The 17,081-nt window shown below is 40.6% G+C and overlaps 1 protein-coding gene across 2 annotated transcripts in view; it reads right to left on the reverse strand.

Annotated features, from left to right (window-relative positions):
* Positions 1-545: 545 nt before the first annotated feature.
* The window catches only part of LOC148034621 (solute carrier family 40 member 3, chloroplastic-like), a 54,048-nt gene continuing 37,512 nt past the window's right edge, over positions 546-17,081 (reverse strand). The window contains exons 2-13 of one of the 2 annotated variants that reach the window (XM_087679551.1): positions 16,062-16,233; positions 15,927-15,984; positions 15,718-15,842; positions 2,588-2,677; positions 2,315-2,500; positions 2,147-2,221; positions 1,939-2,040; positions 1,734-1,824; positions 1,491-1,628; positions 1,305-1,411; positions 993-1,106; positions 546-856 (exon numbers count right to left, since the gene is read on the reverse strand). In XM_087679551.1, the coding sequence (XP_087535677.1) occupies positions 575-856; positions 993-1,106; positions 1,305-1,411; positions 1,491-1,628; positions 1,734-1,824; positions 1,939-2,040; positions 2,147-2,221; positions 2,315-2,500; positions 2,588-2,677; positions 15,718-15,842; positions 15,927-15,984; positions 16,062-16,233 (1,540 nt within the window). In that variant the 3' untranslated portion in view covers positions 546-574. Of the gene's footprint in view, positions 857-992; positions 1,107-1,304; positions 1,412-1,490; positions 1,629-1,733; positions 1,825-1,938; positions 2,041-2,146; positions 2,222-2,314; positions 2,501-2,587; positions 2,678-15,717; positions 15,843-15,926; positions 15,991-16,061; positions 16,234-17,081 lie in introns of both variants that reach the window. The other variant, XM_087679550.1, reaches the window with a different exon arrangement.

Here is a 17,081-nt window from a genome sequence, read left to right on the forward strand (position 1 = left end):
AAAGACAACTTGGAATCTCTGATGTGGATGTCATGACTTAAGAAACAGAACTAGAGACACTGACATCCTTTTACCTCACAAAGTATATTGATAGCAGACTATTTTTGATGAACGTATGGAGAGACCGAGCAGATATAGTTCTGATCCATCAAAGGACACCTAAACCAAGCAGACACTCCCAAGCACTCTTAAGATTAGACAGCTACCATCATAGGATTCATCTTGACAGATTTCAACAAGTGCAGATATCTGAATGGTCCCGGCCTACTAGTGTCAAAAGCCTCACTAGACAATTGCATAGTAAGATCACTCATTAAATTCTCTTACCCAAGCCCTTTAACAATGGTGGACCAACTAACATCTTCTGAAACAGATTGAGTTGAATAGAGCCTTCCCATAATTCAATATTTACAGGGCCTTCGTATTCTATACAGGATCCTTGTTATTAGCTTCACTATGAATTGGTTATGGTAACCCTTTGAAAATCTACACTAAATGAAAGGGCATGGGAACACCATGCCTATGATGGTGAAAGAATGCAGGAATGATAAATGTATGTACAAATTTCTGATTACTAACAATTTTGCTCCATCAGGGCTGCTGTCGATGAATTTACAAGCCAAACCCAGTACAATAAAGCAGCTAGAACTACTGATGCCATCGAGAGAGTGGCGAGAGAACCAAAATAGGATACATCATTTGCTATAATAGCAACTGCTAGCATTATTAACTCTGCAAAGCTTGCTAGAGACATTTCTGTAGCACTCACTACATTGGCCTTGGATGGTACAATTGCAATCTGGAAAATCTGGGCTACTACCATGTCATATGCCCAGTGGCCTAATCTCGAAAGAATCTGCAAAATGCAAAATAGCATCAGAATTCTTCTGCAACTTACTGTTACCAATTCAAAGACCTAGCACATTCTTCAGCATAAAACAGCTGAAGCAAAGCATCCATACTCTGTTTGATATACTGAGACAAGTTCTCACCACTAATGTCAGAAACAAAAACAATGCAACTTGCTTTTCCATTGGCCCAATCCAGTAAAGAATAACAGCCAGAGATAGAAGACATGCTTGAAATGATAAGGATAAAGCTCCAGCCTGAAATTCAAAAATGAAACAAGGAAAATAAGTCGCAACCTAAGATTCTAAGTTTTACAATTACAAATCCTATAACTTTTCCTGAAATCACTATGAGCTTTTGTATTAAGAAATGTATTGCTTTTATTTAGTGATCTTAACAAGCATTTCCTTCAAAGAGGACACACTACTAAGCTACTGTATTGATATCAATTGTACCTTGAGGGTCCCAAACTTTGCTATCAGGTTTGAAGCCCAGTATGTGGCCAAGAACCCCATTAAAGCACACAGCCCACGATATGAACCCGTCACTGCAGGATTCAAGCCTGTACCCAAAGTAACTCTGAGCTCAGAAGGTGTAGGAATACAAAAAATGGTTTTAGAAAAAAACTGAGGAATCCTTACCACGCTGTGTCAGGAAAGAAGTCATGAGGCCACTAGGAGCAAGTACAGCATTGAAAGAAAGGAGAACATATGCAATGCTGGCAGGTAAAATGGGTTGCATCAAGTACTCTAACCAGCCCAGTGTGAAAGTTTCCAGACCTATAAACATAGCACACAATTTCAAAATTAAGGCAGCAAGAAACAGCCTGACCAACACAGAAGATACACCATTAGATTCAAATTAAAGCAAGCTGCATAACATACCTAGAAGCATTTTTCGTTTTCCAGATCTTGGTTGTTTTGGTCGATCAAGTACTCCTTTGGATAGATTGTAAGTATGATGGACTAGCACAATCTGCCATAAAAAGTGTTTTCTAAATAACAAAAGCAGTAACTCCTGAAGATGCAGAAGACAAATGTAAAATAACTTTCAAAGCTAGTAAGAAGCACTGCTGATAAACTGCCTTACTAAGATAGGAAGTGAGACAACAGCAATTGATGATAACATCAATACACATGTGGCTGGCATGTACTTTGACAAAGCTAAACCAAAAAGAAAAGGTCCAAGAATCTGCAGGACATCAAAGAATTTCATGAAAAACATCCATATGTTCTGTCTGATTGTGGCAAGAACTATACTCACTCATGCGACAAACTTTAACTACACCATTACTAACCTCACATATCAAATCGACTCGTCGGAGCATGGCATTAGCATTTGCTAAGGCGATGGTCCGTGACTGCCCAGCAAGCTTTCACATTGAAAAGAAAATTCAGGCGAATCATTAAATTGTCAAAGAGAGGATCAATGATAACAATAGAACCTTTCAAATGGGTAAGCTCACCAGGACTACCCAATCACGTTCAAAAGCTATGCCTGTTGCTAATCCAGTTATTCGATCGATGGAGCTAGCAGTTACAAGAATGATGAACCATGGTTTTAGCACGAAGGAGAAAGGTGATGAACCGAACACAACTCCACTGCTGATAGCATATAGAACCATGGCCGATGAAACCAATATCGAGACTGTCTAACAAAAAATCAGTTACCAGAAGTTAAGAAGTCAAGATAACAAAGTCAGAAGTTCTTGTACAGCTATCCTTACCAAATTTATTACCTGCATGAAGCTTAAAAGGATGAAGGCAAAAACCCTTGGCCTTGAGTCCATCAAGGCACCAACTATAGGACCCCCTGCAAACACAACAGCCTGGCAACCAAATGATCATTTGAATATTTCTTGGAGTACTCCTGAAAATTTATTCAAGTAGCACTCACAGGTACTTATGATTGGACTAGCAGACATATGACCACAGTTCAGAAGAAAGCAACAAACAGAGCCTCAATGTCATGCAAAATTAGTCTAAACAAAACCTTCATTTTGCACATATGCTGGATGCCTCTTTGGATACTGTGAGATCAGCATACCCATAACTTGCACACAATATGAAATTTGGTATGATCTTGTCCAATAAGACCTTATGGCTTCTTCTATGCATGGTGTACAAATGTGTGTGTATTTAAATCTTCTGCAAGATCATTATCTGTCATTCATCACCTTTGTGTGTAACACTAATGTTTATAAATACCATTGTCTAGTACTTACTAAAAAGAAAGAGGATATTGATTCTAACAGGCAACCTTTGCATGTACAATCTGAAATAGTGGAAGAACAATTGAGGCTGCAGTTAGATCTATTTACTCAAAATGTACAAATCAGAAAGAAACTAACACCATGTCTGACAGTGATGGCAATCACAAAGCATACCCAAAGCTGCGAGAAAATAGCAAAAGTAAGTTGAGCCCCAAGATCAAAACGCTAGAGCGATACATGAGAAAGAAAAGAGTATATATAGAGACAGGTGGACCAGCAGGGATCAAAGAAAAGAGAAGACACATGGAAGAAAGAAATAATGTAACAAGAACTCTTGAATATACTGTAGAACACAAGAAACAACTAAACCCAACAAGCACTTGTTTTCCTCTTGGAAACTCTATACTACTGCAATAAATCCCTTCAGGCTGAATACACTATGCCTAGGACAATAGCTTAGGCAAACTCTGTCTGAGGCAATAGCTCAATACCACTCTTTCAGCCCTAAAGAAAATACAAGAAGTAATAAGGAAGACTTTTAGTTCTCACCAATAGCAATAGGTAAATAAATTTTTAGATTTGTACCAAAAATAACGTCTTATAAGCAAGCCTTTTTGGGCTAAAGGCACTTGTAAAGAGGCAGAATCACATGTCTTTGACACCAACAGTGTTAATCACAACAGTAGATCACTTGTTTATTTGCCTAGACTTGTAATAATGGCTCAAATCTCAATTTATAACCATTTACAATAATTCAAGTCTGCTTTTCATGCCGTTTGCCTTCCAAACTCTTGCTGTTTGCTTTTCCTATATTTGTTTTTTTTCCTATGCCTCGCTGTAACTTGTTTCAACCATAACTTTTGCATATGAGCTTATAATAGAGTCATCTGAGTAGCCAAATCAAAGCAAACAAACCTGATTGACTAGGCAACGCAGGAAAATTTGTGAAAACCCTCTCAAAATAACCAAAGAAGAACTTTTTTAAAGGTAAATGCATCACTTTTTGATATTTTTCGGCGTGGAAGACTTGTACTATTCAAAATAAGTCTCAACACATTGGTAATGGTCTCTAATAATTTAATTTTGATCACTTCCATGTCTAACATATGAATTGGTACTTTACACACTGTCATTCACTAGCTTACTCTTGATCGATCACATAATTCACCGAATAACTCATCCCGGAGGCACATACTAAAATCTAGTAACATTGAAGAACTTGTTTGTTTTCACCCTTTAAACACGCAGTGTCTCGATATCCACCCCCTCTAAACCTGCACATCCTCTAACATGTACCACTCTACTCTCTTGCAAGTTCGAGGTCTTCATCATCTTCCATAAGCTCTAAAGCTTTTTCTTCTTAATATCTTGCTCAACCTTTACAACTTCAAGCTCTGGCTCATCATATTCCTTTGATACTCTTCTCTTAAATATCGTGATTCTTTTACCTGCAACTATGACTGCAAAAAGATATCCCATCATATAATCATGTAATCCTCTCATCATCTTGCAATAAAACTTACTTTTTCATATTGTCTTCTACCTTGCAAACATATTATCTAAAAGCTTTGTTCATTTCTTCAATCTTTTGGAATTTTGTCACAACAACGTTTAATTTTGAGATGCTTTAATCTTGCTAGTAACATCTGATTAAGTTATTAATCAAATGGGCAACGTTGTTAAGCATGTGTTGCACCTGGCACTTATTTCATTATTCATATTAACAAGCCAAGGACCTCAAGGATGCAATGGGTGTCAAAGGCAAAAGTTGTGACAAGTTATGCCAACAGAGCTTAGGTGGTCAATTCATCTCAGTTTTGAACCTAGGACAGCTGTTTGGTCAATAAGTGTCTTTAGTGACACTAGAGACTAGCATTGACCGATTAATGCCGATCTAATGGTCAACAGAAATTGGGGAGAACTCCAGGTTGCAAACCACCTAGCCAATTTAATTATGGATGGGCACGTTTGATTTTGGGCGAGGTCACAAGGACAAATTAAAATTGGTAGATCCTCCAACTAGTGCTCTATGGAGATCTTGTCTCATGAGGCAAGTCTTTCACCAAAGCCTCGAATCTTCCATGAGAGGATCCTCATAGAGATCATCTAAGTCTGTCGAACTAGCATGGCTTCATGGACAACACTTCTCTCTTCTATCGCCTAGTGTATACCCTATCCTGCCTCGTCACTGCAATTTTTGCAACTGTATGAAAAGATGGAAACTCAATGGAGTCTAAAGAATCATCCGAATTAGTGCCAAAATCCTCCTCTCTCCCTCCGTCCCTTGGATGAGTAGTTGGATCCACCTCCCTCCATGGGAATCTATGCCTCCTACTAAGTATCACGGACCTGAGAAATAAACTGCTCAATAGAGATCTCAACTACAAGAACCATCTCAAAGTGTTCCAAGTGTGTCTATCACTGCCTCACAAGGGGTGTCAACTGACTGCTCCATCCCACATGGGGAAGTCACTGCCGCTCTAGCTACTAGTGATATCATGTGTGGTTGAAGCTTTGTCACGCATGGTCTAGAAGAGGAAACCTCAAGTACAATCATCTCTACTACCTTAGGTGGCGCAATCAAATTCTTGTGTGTAGTAAGCTTGGGATCCCTAACAACTATCCATCATCTCTCAACCTTCTGCTCTCCCCCTATCTCTATCATAGTTGCACTCCTATGTCGTACAGTACTCTCTGTACCATACAATTCGTACCGTACATATCCATATGGTTTCATACGATAAAACAAGCCTTTATTGGCCATTGTGTCTGTCGTGTCTCCCCGCATTTTGCCTCTGTGTATCTCCTGCATGACACTTTTTTTGGATACGTCAACCCACCCCCTTTTCCAACTATACACTCCTCCAACAGCCCCCTTTGGATTCCATCCAACTAGCAACCATGTTTATCTCTTGCCCCCTCTTTGACTATTTGACCCTTCTCTCGTCTACAAAAGGTGCTCCTCTCCTCCATGCTTCCATACCAATTCAGCAAACATTTTCCATTCTCATCTACCTCTCTTGAATCTTGAATTAATTTGTGATTCGTGAAGCTCTAGCCTCTCACTCTCTCCTCTTTTCCGCACCCTAACAATGCTCAAGCCTCTCTCATCCCCTCCCTCTTACTCTTGCTCTTTCAACTTTACCCCAACCCTCTCCCTCTCTTTCAAGTTTTAACTCTTAAGTCTAAAGAGTCAATACTCAAGCATCTCACTCTCCCTCTCTCTCTCACTCTCCCCTAGGCCTCTCCATTTGTCATCAACATCATCACTCGTGACAAGTACGAGGCTTTCAATTTGGACACAATCCATGTGGAGAGGGACATAAATAAGTCCAACTCCCACCATTGGATGTGCGAGTATTGCGGGAAGCGCTATACAAGTGGTGCAACTCGGCTTCTCCAACATATCTTTCCAAGATTTGAGGGGGCAAGTTGCTCCATGCAAGGAAATCCCTCAGAATATCATGGATGAGATTCTCGCCAAGATGAGAAGGGGAACCACAGGAAGAGGAAGTGGGGCATCTACACCAACTCCTATGGCTACCAATAAGAAAGCATCGAATGTGAGTGTATCTTCAAACAATGCGGGAGAGGCCTCTACCATTGGTGGTGGGGCTCCATATCCACATCTGGCTCCAACAAAAGACAAAGAGCGCAGGCTCGTGCGGCACCACAGAGACAATCCTCTCTCTCAAGCTCCCACTCATGTGCGTGGATCGATTGCCTTTCTTAGAGAAAGGCAATGACTTGCAGACATTGAAATAGCATACACAATGATTGAGTGTAATCTTGCATTCAATGTCCTAAAGCAAGAGCAATGAAAAAAGATGATAAAAGCCATTACCAATGTGGATCCATGTGAAGGATGGACCGGTGTCACATACAATGACACGAGGACGAAAAAGATTGATGAAGAGAAGGAGAGGATTGATAGAATCCTTGATCCTGTTTGGGCCACATAGATAAAATGTGGTTGCTCCATTCTCACCGATGAATGGAGTGATCATAAGAAACAGGGCATCATCAACATACTTGTCGCATGTCCAGTTGGCACTTACTTTTGCAAGCCGTAGATACTGGCAAGAGAGGGAGAAAAACAATAGGTGCATTCATTTACCGCCACATTTGGCAAGCTATCATTGAGGTCTACATTGCCTTTTAAATTTGTTTCACTTTCTTTCATTATAATTAATGCATAACTATCTATCTCCCTATTCTCTCTAATACCTATATCGATTCTCTCTTTCCCCCCGACCGCCAACTCTCTTCATTCTTGAATCTTGAAAGTTTAAACTTGAAAGTCTCAACTCTCTCTTTCTCTCTCTAACCGCCAAGCATTGTTACTTGTAATTTGTGGTTGTAGGTGGGGCCCTCGAATGTGGTGCAAGTTGTTACCAACAATGCATTGAATTGTTAATGCATTGCTTGAGGCCGAGTTTCCCCACGATTGTGCGGACTCCATGTGCAAGTCATTGTTTGCACTTGCTCATGAAAGACATTGGAAAGCTCAAGTGGATGAAGAAGGTGGTCCACAAAGCTATATCAGTTGTCACCTTCCTCAAGGTAAAGATAAAGGTGCTTCCAATGTATCGTGAACATAGCACACTCGAGCTGAAGAAGCCTTCTTCGACTCGGTTTGCTTACATGTGGTTGTTGCTCGAGCGCCTTTATGAGGTCCAGTCCGCCTTGCGCCAAAGACAGCGGTGTCCACTCTATGGTATGAGTGGGATGAGTATGAGACAAAGAAGGCCAAAGCAATGCAATACTTGTGCCTTAGAGAACAATTTTGGTAGAAAATCCGTACTGTTGTCATTGTCGTGACTCCCTTTTATAGGGTGTTACGTATGAGTGATTGCAAGGGGTCCACCATGGGCTTTCTCATTCACTTCTTTAGAGCAGTATTGGTGGAGGCATGTGCTTGCACGATGATCACAAAGACACAGTGTGCACATGTTCTAGAGATAGCAAAGAGAAGATAGGCATGGATGCATAATCCCATCCATGGTTTTACCGCATTGGTACATCCGGCCTACAAGTCACCAATGGTCATGGATAATAGAAAGCTCCATTCAGACCAGCTTGCTTATTCGACTCATGCGGTCCCTGCACATGACCACAATGCAGTACTGGAGGAGCTAGAATGCTATGCAGATCAGAGAGGGCATGTGACTTTTGCTTCTCCTACTTATTGGCAAAGAGAGTCACTTGTAAATTCTTTATTTTGGTAGCAAAATTTTGGATATGCATTGGAGACCCTTCATCCTTTAGCCACGAAAGTCCTTGCTCAAGATTGCCCTTTAGGTTAATGTGAGAGAAATTGCAGTGCCTATTCTCTCATTTACAAGAAGATTCGCAATCAACTTAGCACATGACAATTAGAGCAGCTAGTCTATCACCGCACTAACTTACGCATTGTTGTTTCAAAATTTAAAGTTTATACTTAACAATTTAGACTTTAGCATTTACAATTTTATGTGCATTGTGTAGGTCAATGTTGATACATTAAGTTGACGGGCGACACTCTTCTAAGTCTACATCAAGAGGTGGACGAGGAGAAGGAGATGATTTTTGTGGATCTCTATAGAGAGCTTGTAGCAGCAAATACTCGTAACACTCGCAGCCAATGCACTTGTAGACGAGGAGTTCAAGTAGGTGGTAGCAAAGGCATGGTCATTCGATGCCCTCCGACATGGAGAAGGGGTGGTTTAATGGCTTGCAAAAACATTTCCCCCACCAGTACCTAGGGAGCCATCATTTGATTATGACAGTAACCTCATCAATGAGGATGAGTATAAGAGTGTCTCATCATCCGATGCCGTGGAGTCCTCTTTAAATTCTCTTCATGAGCACTCAAATGGTTCTAATGATGATAATGATGATGATAGTGATACCTCATCATAGATTCATAGGTCTCTCTCTTTTTTGTATCTACTATCATTGTATCCACAAGCCACTATGATGCATCATCCATGGACCATGTATGTACCAGACTCTAGTTGTATTGCATGTTGTGCACAACCCATGCAACTCTGATGGCCACCCTCATGTATTCATCTTAATACTTATTTTATAATGAAATGGCTATTTCCACTTTCAATGTATGCATTGTGTTCTATCATTTTATGATTTATGATTTTTAATCATATTAATTTTTTTCGTACTATTATCGTACCGTACCTTATAAAATCATAAGATATCATTTAGGACCATGTTTTATCGTACCATACCATATTGTACCTTTCATACCTGGCAACTATGATCCCTATCTCTGCCTTTTCTTTTTTCTAGTGACTCATTTCCTTTGCCACTCCCTCTCACTTCTCTTGTGAAGCAAGGGCCCTCCCCCTTCATCCTATAATGAGGCCTAGTGTTCTACCTCCTCTACTCCATCCTAGGGCAATTTACTGCAAGATGGACTACCATCCTGCAAGCAAAGCATTGTCCTGGGAGACCAGTGTAATACATTGCCTGAATCCTATACCCTCCATTCACTAATGGAATCTTGATGGCTGGAGGAAGGGATCCCAATGCTGAAGTTGGGACCATGATTGTGACTGACGGGTGTTGAGTTGTCCCTCTACCACTACATCCACAAAGGTCATGCCCCCCTAAATCACACACTCAAAAGCTCCACCAATTTGGACTATATGAGGAAAAAAATACTCTTTAATACCAAGGAGGTACACCATGATAGTCGAGCCATCTCTGAGCATAGAGTAATCCTTGCCCTTAATTCATCTATCAAAGAAGGCAACTGCAGTTCGGACATCTAATTTGCCTGTGGCAAGCACCGCTATAAACTGCTCAGGTGTGCTAAAAATGACCTTGGAACACCCTTTTCCCAATGGGGTTACCTTTGTAACTCTCGCTGGAGTGCTTGTATTCTGTCTTTCAATGCATGCACCAATGGTCAACTGCCTACCAATTGGCACGCCACAGATGCTGCCTCCAAGGCCGCCACTCTATCTAATGTCAAGCTCTACGTTAGGATCAAACTTCATTTGTGGGATAGTATCAGAAGTGGGAGCTATGGGCGCTGCACTACTGGAGTCCCCAAAGTTGAAGGATGGACCCACTACTACTATCTCCTGGGTCAAGTTTTCTCCTTCTGGCTGCTGTACAGAATCTTATGATGCTGAATTTTCGACACTCTGTGAATCATGTGGAAACTCTTGTGAGGAGAGAATGAGTGATGAGGAGAGGGTAACCATTGCTTCGAACAGTACTGCTAGGGCATGGGAAGTAGAGGTTATGGGTTCAATGAATGGTAATTTCTATCTACCCTCTTCTCTCTTCGAGAAAGCAAGCCCTCGACTTGAGTAAACCCCCTACTTCTAACAAACAACCTCTTTGTTCTATGATAATTTTGAACCCGTCATTTTGCACTTGGGGAGCACCTTCTGTTCAACCTGATCCTTTGACCTATGACGAAAAACTTGTGATGACACACCTCAACACTAACAAGTAATCTAGCTACTTGTGTCAAGCAACTTACTTAGTTTAGCAATCAAAGTTGTTGTATATGTTCGTTGTGGCCCTGTCTCTTCTACTTGCCTATGCTACATTGAACAAACTGTTGAAGGCACAGTTACCTAATCTCCCAATTGTCACGCAAGGTACTAAACTTGGTTTGTTAGCCAATATCAATAGGCTCTTCATGCTATGTAGGCACCTATCCTACTCTCTCGACTTGCCTACCTTTGTCGATGATATTTCGATTCTACTATTACAACTATGTTCTATTGCTTTACCAAATAAGTATAAATGGAATAGAAATCCACACCGTCTTTTCTCTAATACTCCAACCTACATCATTTAGCTCTATCTTTGGCACTTTATCCTTACCTGCAGTTTGCATGGCATAGGTCCATAACTCTGTTTTCTTACCTGCACTGAAAACTAGAGATCTCTTTATTTGCACCCTATAGGTAGCAAGATCTATGGTTGCATATACATTCCGCAATGCAAGATCTTCAAGAATCTTCTATGTACCTCCCTTCTCAAAGTTTGTAGAAAGGGACATGACTCTTTCCATCCTTCCAAAAAATCAAATTCTTTTTTAAAACATCTCTATATAAATCACACTCTTTGCAATCATTCTATGTACTATCACACCATATACAATAGTAGAAAAAATCTTGCCTAGGTAGGGTATTTGAAGTAGAAGCTTTCCCTGACTCTTCAATTAGCAAGCTTACTAAGCTTGATTTGTAGATCTCGCATATTTTTTATAAGTTTTTCCATGGCACTGTCTTTCAAAGAATTTACAAAAGGCATGGGAGACAGCTGCCTGATCATTGGCTTTGACACCCGTGTTGACTAACTAAGCATGACCAAAGGCTCTCTTCTACTTTGTCTCTACATTGTCCAATTGATCCAACTTCATCTAAAACTCTTTGTTGCTCTAGAGTGGAGAGGCTTTTTGTAGGTTTATAAACCCACTCTAGAAAAGTCTATGTGGTTACTCTATTTGCATCCTCTATGAGATACTCCTCTTTTAGGGCTCTCTTAAGACCAACCCACATATTTCCATATTCTGTGTAGATAGGCTCTATACAACTTTGGATTTGGCAAAAAAAAAACCCTAGTAAAATATCTGGACATATCATCCACAAATAGATTGATCAAATCTAGCTTCTTTGCATAGAAGAGAAGAGACCTAAAAATACTTCTACCGCTAAACATTTTCATCTTTACAATCACTTTTTCCAAAGCCCTAATAATAGCCTCTTCATGCTTAATCAATTCATAAGTCCTCATGAAATCTCCGATGTTTGTAGTCGTGACAACAACTTTATCTTCAACTGGTTCTCCCATCTCGAAGTCTCTGAGATAGGCCTTTCACATTAGGTTTACCAAAGGTCGCAAGTTGGAAAGGTCTAGGCCTAAATCCATTGGGGGATTAAAGAAAAGAAAAGACAGATGAAAGAAAGAAATGATGTAACAAGAATTCTTGAATAGAACATTAAAAACACATAAACCCAACAGGCAATTATTTTTCTCTTGGAAACTCTGTACAACTGTAATAAATCCCTTCATGCTAAATGCACTGCACCTAAGACAATACCTTAGACAACCTCTAGCTAAGACGATAGCTCAACGCTACTCTGTCAACCCTAAAGAAAATACAATAACAAGTACTAAGGAAGACTTTTAGTCCTCACCTATAGCAATAGGTAAAGAAATCTATAGATTTGTCCCAAAAATAACCTCTTACAAGTAGGCCTTTTTGGGCTAAAGGCACCTATAAAGAGGTAGAATCACTTGTCTTTAATCACAATAGTAGATCACTTGTTTATTTCCCCATGCCTATAACAATAGCTTGGATCTCAATTTATAACCATGTACAGCAGTTCAAGCCTACTTTTAACTATTGCTTTCCATGTTTTTTGCCTTCCAAACTCTTGCTATTTGCTTTTCTTGTATTTGTCTTTTTTCTATGCTTGGCTACAACTTTTTTTGACTATAATTTTCACATACGAACCTAAAATAGAATCATTCAAGAACTCAAATTGAAGCAAACAAACCTGATCAACAGGCCCAATGCTGGCAAATTTGTAAAAATCCTCTCAAAATCACCAAAAAATCCACGTTTTTTTTTTTTGTAAACGCATCACTCTTTAATATTTTTCGGCCTAGAAGACTTGTACTATTCAAAATAAGCATTGAAGCACTAGTAATGATCTCTAATAATTTAATTTTGGTCACTTACATGTCTAGCATATGAACTGATACTTTATACTATGTCATTCATTGACTTACTTAAGTCACATAATTCACAGAATAATTCATCCCATAGACACACACTAAAATCCTATAACATTGGAGATCTGTTTGTTTTCCCACTTTAGGCATGCAATGTGTCAACAACATGTCCATGCGGAAGCATATGTGACAAGAAAACTCCAAAGCAATAACTGAAGCTGATAATGCGTGCATTTGTGACAAGAAAGCTCCAAAAAATGAATGAAGCTGATAATGTATCTGAACATATATGAATTATAGGACGCAAGGATAGTAATGTTGAGGACTCCAATTGAAAGAGGAAGGAGATGGTGGCCAAAATGGACAAAGAACAATGGGACTAGATCTACATATATGTATAAAACACCAATACATAGGCATCCCAAAGCATGTTTTAAACCCTGAAAATGGATGGAGCTCCTCATGTTCCTCACTTAAGAGGCGGGGTTCACTTACTAACACCCCTCTCAAATCCTAGAGGTAGCACAAAGGCCTAAATCTATGGTTTCTATGGTAAAGCTGAGGAAGCTCAAAGTGGCTAACCCAAAGCGTGTCCTAACCCCTAAAAGTGGACAAGCTCGTAATTCTAATGCCTTCTTTTGAAGTAGTGACAAGGCTTATAGGTAAGAAATGGGATACTTCCTAATCCACCCTCTCAATCCTAGATCTTGAGGTGGATAAATGCAGAAAATGTCCTATATAGATCAGCAACAGCAGACACATGAGTTCAATAATTTAACCCGCACAATGGATTGGCCCAAATATAAGAAGTTGGGTTGTAGACAAAGATGCCCAACACATCTCAGCCCTGCCTGAACCTTGAAGAATTGCCACTCATATAGGTGCAGATGAGAACTGTCTTAGTGGAAGATTGTGTTGCTGCACTGGCCACCTTGCAATGAGGACAGCATCAATCTTTGACATGCATATCTCCACCAGACCTCACATGCTGTGCCCCTTCATAAGCTGGAGTTGCCACGTTCGTTCTTACGGAGGGAGTTGCCACCCAGCTGGAGTTGCAGGACAGGTGGCAGTGCTGGACAGCAGAGCTGGAGATGCAGCTGGCAGCAGCAGAGAGCTGCAGAAGATGGTGCCGCAGGACTGCCAGGGGCTGGCAGCAAGGAGCCGCAGAGGCACAAAGTAAGCAGGTGGGCACTGCAAAGGTGGGCTGGGGTGGTGCTTCTGCAGGCATTGGCACTACCAGCACTACTGGCATTTCAGGAAACTGCAGAGCCGGCACAGCCGGTGGCAGATGCTGGTGGTGGCAGGTGCTGCAGGCTACCGGTACAGCTAGCACTACCTTTGAACTCAAGTTCAAAGATGCCAAAACCTTGAACATCGACTCTTAAATGTCTAAAATCATACATGTAAAACTCAATGTATGGCCCAAATAAGTTCAAACACACAATCTTTTTCCAATAAAAATTTCTATGATTCATCAGGAGCAACTGCAGGCAGGTGGCTGGGGTGGCAGCAGCAGAGAGCTTCAAAAGTGGCACACAGCAGGCTGGTGGCGTTGCTAGCAGAGCTGGAGAAGCTGGTAGCAGCAAGAAGCTGCAGAAGCGGCAGCAGGGTTGCTACAAGACACAGTTGGTGGTGCTGTTGCCTGGGCAGAGACAGAGCAGCTGCTGAAGTTAGACCTGCCACCCAGCAAGAAGGAGAAACCATGAAGCGAAAAAGTCGACCAGCAAGGACAAAGTGCCTGAAGTGATGGAGGTGAGAGAGCAATGGCTATGGTGAATCCAGCTCCGATACTGCTGTTATCATCAAACGAGACATGAAAACCAAGCCCCATGGGAGTAGACACTTGTCACTGGCTTACAACCCTCAAACTGGAAGCACTATAAGGACTATCCAATATATTAGGATTGGGTCATAATAACACAAAGGCCTAAGTCTTAAACTCCCATCTCCAAAACAAATCCTAAAACTCCACCTCCAAAGGACTCCCATAGATCGCATCTCTTGAAGTCTCTCAATTCCTTCTATGGCTCCAAAAGGTGACCCAAATCTAAGTGTTAGTCACATAGAAGTCCCCATGTAAAACGTGAATGCATAAGTAGGAGAGATCTTGCAACTCAAGAAGACGTGACCACTTGCAGTTACCATTGAAGGATCATGGGCACGAAGGAAGCTCTAAAAAGAAGGTCCCACAGCTGAAAGTCCTTGAGAAGAAGTACCCTGTCTATCCAAAAAACAAGATGGTGAAATCTCCATAGAGGCCAAAGGATAATCTCCAGCTGTAACAAAGATAAGAAACTCAGCACCCCCATCCAATGACTGGTACAGTTAGTGCAGACGCATGGCTCTCCTCTTGGACTCGCTACCATAAAGGTGGGTCTGGATCCTAAACTGCTGGAAAAATGTCAAAGTTGCATATGATCAAGAAGCATCGATCAGGATACACAAGGGTATTCTCTTGAAAAAAAAGATATGCAAGGGCAAAAGGCTATGTCAAAAAAAATCCAAACCTCAACAACAAAGGCACATGCACTGGCACACTGGCAACTAGAACTAGCACTGTGTACCCACCTGAATGTGCACTTAACTCCTTTGTGGGAAACTCTGCACAATCTGCAAATGCCAATATCTAGTTCCTTTGGCAGGATATGTGCCAGAATTCGAGCATCTAATCTAGAGATCTTCTTGTAAGACACCTTTACACCAGAATCAGCCCAATTATTGGAATAGAATTTATGCTGTTACCAAAAGGGTAAAAAAGACTGACATTTGTGAGCCTGCAGATGCCCATTGAATTAAGAAATGTAGTAGACTCTCTATATATGCCTGTGCACATAACTTTGAAGAGACAACAAGAACAATAATTTGTATACAATATCTGGAATTAGACAAAGTGCCAATAATTGAGTAGTAATATTGTAAACGAAAGATGACCCCTGAACAATATTTACCTGACCCACAAAGCTGTTCAAAGCAACTGGTAAAAGATTATCAGAAAGAGATGCAATTACAGCTGGCAAACCAAAACGCCAAGCACGCTCCACAAAGCAAGATGCTACATAGGTCCAACATAAAGCTGTAAAAGCACCAAGAGAAGAGCACATGAGTGATTTCCAATCTTAATTTCCTTTAAAGGATAATACTCTTGCATTGCCCTAACCTTGAACTGCTTCTGGGTAATCAGGGGTTGCAGCCCAATCTGTTATAACAGCAAGTGACTGTTCCTACAAACAGTTCAATAAATAGTAAGCACACTAATGCCAACTCCATCACTTGAAGAAACATGTTCCAGTACCTTTTCCACTGAAATGATCTTTTGATGTACACCAGAAACCAAGTATTTGCCCTCAATGTTGTCTATTATCTTGTGTTCACAGTCGTGAGAGTTTTCATCAAATGCCCTTCTCTTGACACGAGACGAGTGTTCTCCATTGCCTATTTTGAAGCTCCAAAGTCTATAAAAAACCCTGCCAAAGTAATTCAATTCTGATTAATCTCTCTGTGGGAGTAAAATTACTTCCTGTTGAGCAATAAATATGGTTGTTGGAAGACAAATTTAATAGATCCTCGCAACTTGTAACGGATAGAGGATAGAGGATTCTGTTAAGGATAGCTAACTCCTCTGATAATTATTAGGCTTTCTAAGCTCTTCTAGTAGTCATACTCTACTCTATTTCATACTCTACTCTATTTTGTAAAACCATCTTTGACTAGTAGCCAAGTTGTATGTCCAAATATATTATGCTTATGACAGAAAGGCATTTGTGGAAAAGTAGTCTACTACGCAGAAAATATTAGCCAATGACTAATGATGACTACTAGTTTTATGATTTCTTAGTAAGAACAGTGGCCTATGTCTTAGCAATGGGACCAGTCTAAAGGGTTCAAAATCATTCACCCCAACAAATAGCATAAAAACTCTCTCTATTGTGGTAGAAAAAGAAGACTTAATTGGTAGCCTGTTTCGTGGAAATTGGATATGATTTGGATGCTATAGATCTATTGGCTCCCTTGCTAGGCCCTATGTGAGGGTTGCTCCAAGTTAGGCCACTAATACCATAGGACCAATGCATAAGGCAGGTAACCCTACTAACCTAGGCAACTACAGATGATCATGATTATTCTTAGTAGGCAAGATTGTTGTTACAAAGTTAGGCAACTGCAGATGATCATGATTAGTCATACGTGGGCAAGATTTTTGTTTCTACTCAAGCATGATTTGAGCACATAGGTTGAGAGCCATGCTCAAAGAGCATGCACAAGCTGATTTCATAAGATCACACTCAACCCTTGACCACATTTCTGCCTCACGGGC

The sequence above is a fragment of the Lygodium microphyllum genome, chromosome 6 (genome assembly GCF_053477565.2).
Source record: "Lygodium microphyllum isolate KBCC chromosome 6, Lygodium_microphyllum_v1.1.10, whole genome shotgun sequence".
In the NCBI taxonomy this organism is placed as follows: Eukaryota; Viridiplantae; Streptophyta; class Polypodiopsida; order Schizaeales; family Lygodiaceae; genus Lygodium; species Lygodium microphyllum.